This window comes from Arachis ipaensis, chromosome B10 (assembly GCF_000816755.2).
Source record: "Arachis ipaensis cultivar K30076 chromosome B10, Araip1.1, whole genome shotgun sequence".
NCBI lineage: Eukaryota > Viridiplantae > Streptophyta > Magnoliopsida > Fabales > Fabaceae > Arachis > Arachis ipaensis.
In genome coordinates, this window is record NC_029794.2 from 103,686,301 (window position 1) to 103,689,833 (window position 3,533).

At 30.3% G+C, this 3,533-nt stretch overlaps 1 protein-coding gene across 2 annotated transcripts in view; it reads left to right on the top strand.

The window, feature by feature from the left end:
- Positions 2,036-3,533, top strand: part of LOC107621832 (WAT1-related protein At5g64700) — a 4,448-nt gene continuing 2,950 nt past the window's right edge. Inside the window, exons 1-3 of one of the 2 annotated variants that reach the window (XM_016323821.2) lie at positions 2,043-2,315; positions 2,434-2,496; positions 2,781-2,897. In XM_016323821.2, coding sequence (XP_016179307.1) covers positions 2,143-2,315; positions 2,434-2,496; positions 2,781-2,897 — 353 coding nt within the window. In that variant the 5' untranslated portion in view covers positions 2,043-2,142. Of the gene's footprint in view, positions 2,316-2,433; positions 2,497-2,780; positions 2,898-3,533 lie in introns of both variants that reach the window. The other variant, XM_021113827.1, reaches the window with a different exon arrangement.

Here is a 3,533-nt window from a genome sequence, read left to right on the forward strand (position 1 = left end):
CAAAGAAGTGAGGGGAAAGGATTTCGCGTTTGAATTTTACCCCAATTTCATTGTCGGATCTGCCGATAAATTACTAAAACGACGCATTTCACTAAACTGTGATACCGGCGGAATATACCAACGGAAAATCCAACCGTAAAATTGGCGCGGGTGAGTTACATTTTCACACCATTAATTATCGTCGGATTTAGCGATGGAAAAACTGTTTCGACGGTAATCTTTTCTGGCGACGAATTTCTCCTCCTGTCCGTCGGAAATCTGCTGATAAAAGTCGATGGTAAATCCGACGGTTCTCAACACTTTTCTTGTAGTGAGAATTTAATTTTATTTCTGTTTTGAAGATTATCTAAAATTAATGTAATTTGGATATGAACGTGAGGTCTAGACTTCTTTTAGTGAGAATTCCAATATTTTTTCTAGCAAGATAAAATCATATAAGGTCTTTGAGTAAGGATGTATAGGATATATGCAAAAGACTCAAATGCTTAAGTTAATAAGAGTTTAATGCAGAATTCATGTGTTAGAATTGAAAAATACTTGTGTGTAATAGGATGAAAGTCTTGTTATCTTTTAGTAACTTATCCACTTATAATAATGGATGGTTATTTGATTTATTCTTCTTTATATAGAAATAGTTGAGATCTTCTATTTAAAATAGTGACTAATTTGTAGGAATGCACATTAAGATCTTTTTGATGTACATGTCAAATTGAGTCATCGCAGCTAAAACATTTAGACTTTGTCAAATTGGACATATTTTTTTTGTCAAATTGGACATATTTGATATATGGAATCTGAATTCTTTGTAGATTGAGCCTTTTTTATTTTGGGCCTAACACTTTTTTTTTGGCAAGAATGCGAACAATTTCCTTTACCCTTCATTTTTATATGTATATGCATTATACAATTATGCATTACACTCAATCTTTTCCTAATATAATCTCTCTCTTTGAAGAAAAGATTTAGTCAAACTTCAAAATGGAAAGGCATCCTAACGTGTATCGTCACTGTGGAATCTCAAATGCAAATCTGTTGAAAGTGGAAGACAAAACATGACAGCACCTGAAAATATATGCTATAGTCCTATGTTTTGCCTCTGATTTTCATGAAAAATAAACCCTAAAAATAAGAAAGTGATAAACACATTTTTATTCCCTCATTGCTAGCTTCTTCGACTTGGTAGCTGGTATATGTCATGAAACTACTTTTTTTTTGTGTGTGTGAATTTAATTAAATTTTAAATATTTTAATTATAAAAATTTTGATATTATATTATAAAATAATTTTTTAAAAAATTTAAATCGATAAAAAAATCTATAAATAATTATATCTTTAGCTAACATAGTTATATCTCTAGCATGAAATATAATTGTTGAAGTTGTAATAATAAATTGTATGACGGAGGGATTTGAAAAATGGACAGTGATCACTGATAATATAATGGCAATAGAAATATGTTAGAAATAACGATGATTATTATTACATGTGCAGTTCCAACTTATCAGAAGTCTGCACCATTCTCGACTAACCAATATCATTTATATTCGCCAAAAACGGAATACATACAGACATGATAAAGCATCTAATAATTATTTAATATTAGATTAGATTACAACTTTTGTGCATGAAAACCGAAAGATGAGATGCTATAATAAAGTTTTATTTTAAAAATTCAGAGTGCTTGGAGAATAGATACATCCCCACTGAAATTTTTTGTATGTTCAACTGTTGAAGTATACGTTTAACTAATTATTATAACTCTTTTGGCATGACAAGGCATAAAGATTTTGGCCTCATTTCTCATGCAGCAGCATTTTATTTCATTTTCAAGAAAGTGATTCATAAATGACCAACTTTTTTTAAGCAATTTGAATTGTTCGAGTGGTTAACTCATTCATTCGCATAATTAAGTGTTGGGAGTTCAAATTCCACCTTAGCATACAATAACTGATTGATTACAACAAACTCTTAAATAAAACTTAGATCCGCGAGTAACTGATTGACCTACCGGACCGAGGGTTAGAAATAATATGAGAAACCAAATAACCAACTTTTTTTAAGCTCTATATAAATGCATTTGATAGGTGAAATTAAAATCAGAAGGCATAACCTTCTTCTCTATACATTTGTGCACACTGTCAAATGGGTGAAGTTAAGCCATATTTGGCAGTGGTTCTAATGCAATTCATATATTCAGTGATGACCTTGTTGACTAAGGCAGTTTTTAATCAAGGCATGAATAGCTCTGTGTTTATCTTCTATAGACAAATGTTGGGAACCGTTATTTTGGTCCCTCTGGCCTTCATATTTGAACGGTAATAATTATTGAATTTCATTTTCTCTTTTAATTTTCTTTGCTATCTGAGTTTGTTTGGATATACTAGTTAGTTATCAAACTCTGACGTTTCTATATTTTATTATTATATGGTTTAGAAAAAGTGCAGTGCCACTCTCGTTCATGACTTTCTTGAAGATTTTCATGTTCTCATTTATCGGGTAACTAAAGTGTAATTACAATTCTTTATGTATATTATATTGAAGGAGAATGTTAGGCATAACTTTCAAAAAATACAAAATTAATAACTAGGGTCTAGTGTTAGGTTAAATGTAAGACAAAGAAAATATTAGTTGAATATATTTTCTTGTATTTGTTTCTAAAGTAAATATAAAGAAAAAATATTATTGACCTAATATTTTAGTTATTAGATGCTGTTATAATCAAATTAAAGAACCTTACTAATAGGTCTATAACCCTATACTACAAATTCTTGCTTTTTCAGGCTTACTCTAACCTTGAATGTTTATAGCATTGCACTTGTTTATACCTCTGCCACGTTGGGTGCTGCATTTGTTAATTGCCTCCCCGCTTCTACTTTCTTCCTTGCTGTCATTCTCAGGTAATATTATAATTTGCTAAAGAAAAAGAAAATCACTTTCTGGTGTCTTCCCCTTACTTTAAATGGAGAGAGAACTAAGAAAAAAGAAAAAGTTGTTCCAGCTAAAATCAATTTCAGGAGATTACGGTGACTTTAGATTTTGTAAGTAAGGAGAACATCAAGAAGAAAAAAGGTGGGACAGAGCAACAAAATATTGAATATTGGTTACTTCTACAAGGATAGTATCACCAATGGTTAGGTAGTTAGGTCAAACATGTCAAACTATTTAATAATTAACTAATACTATATTTATATGAAGATGTTTTTACGAAAGTAGCCATATAATGTATATTCTAATTCTAATACATAACTATGAGACTATGAGTTATCAGATCTGATCCACGTATCCACGGTGTTTATTCGAATGAAAATTGCGGATATGGATCCAATTTGTAAGGCATCGGATTAGATCCGATCCGATCCGCACACTAATAGGATCGGATTGCGAATTTTGTATAGGTATCTATATATCCGATCCGCATATCTACGTATCTGCAAAAATGAAGAAATAAATAAGTAAATATTCTTTTTATGTTTTATTTCAACTAATAATTATCATATATGCTGTATTATTTTAATTTATTATTTAAGAAAAGA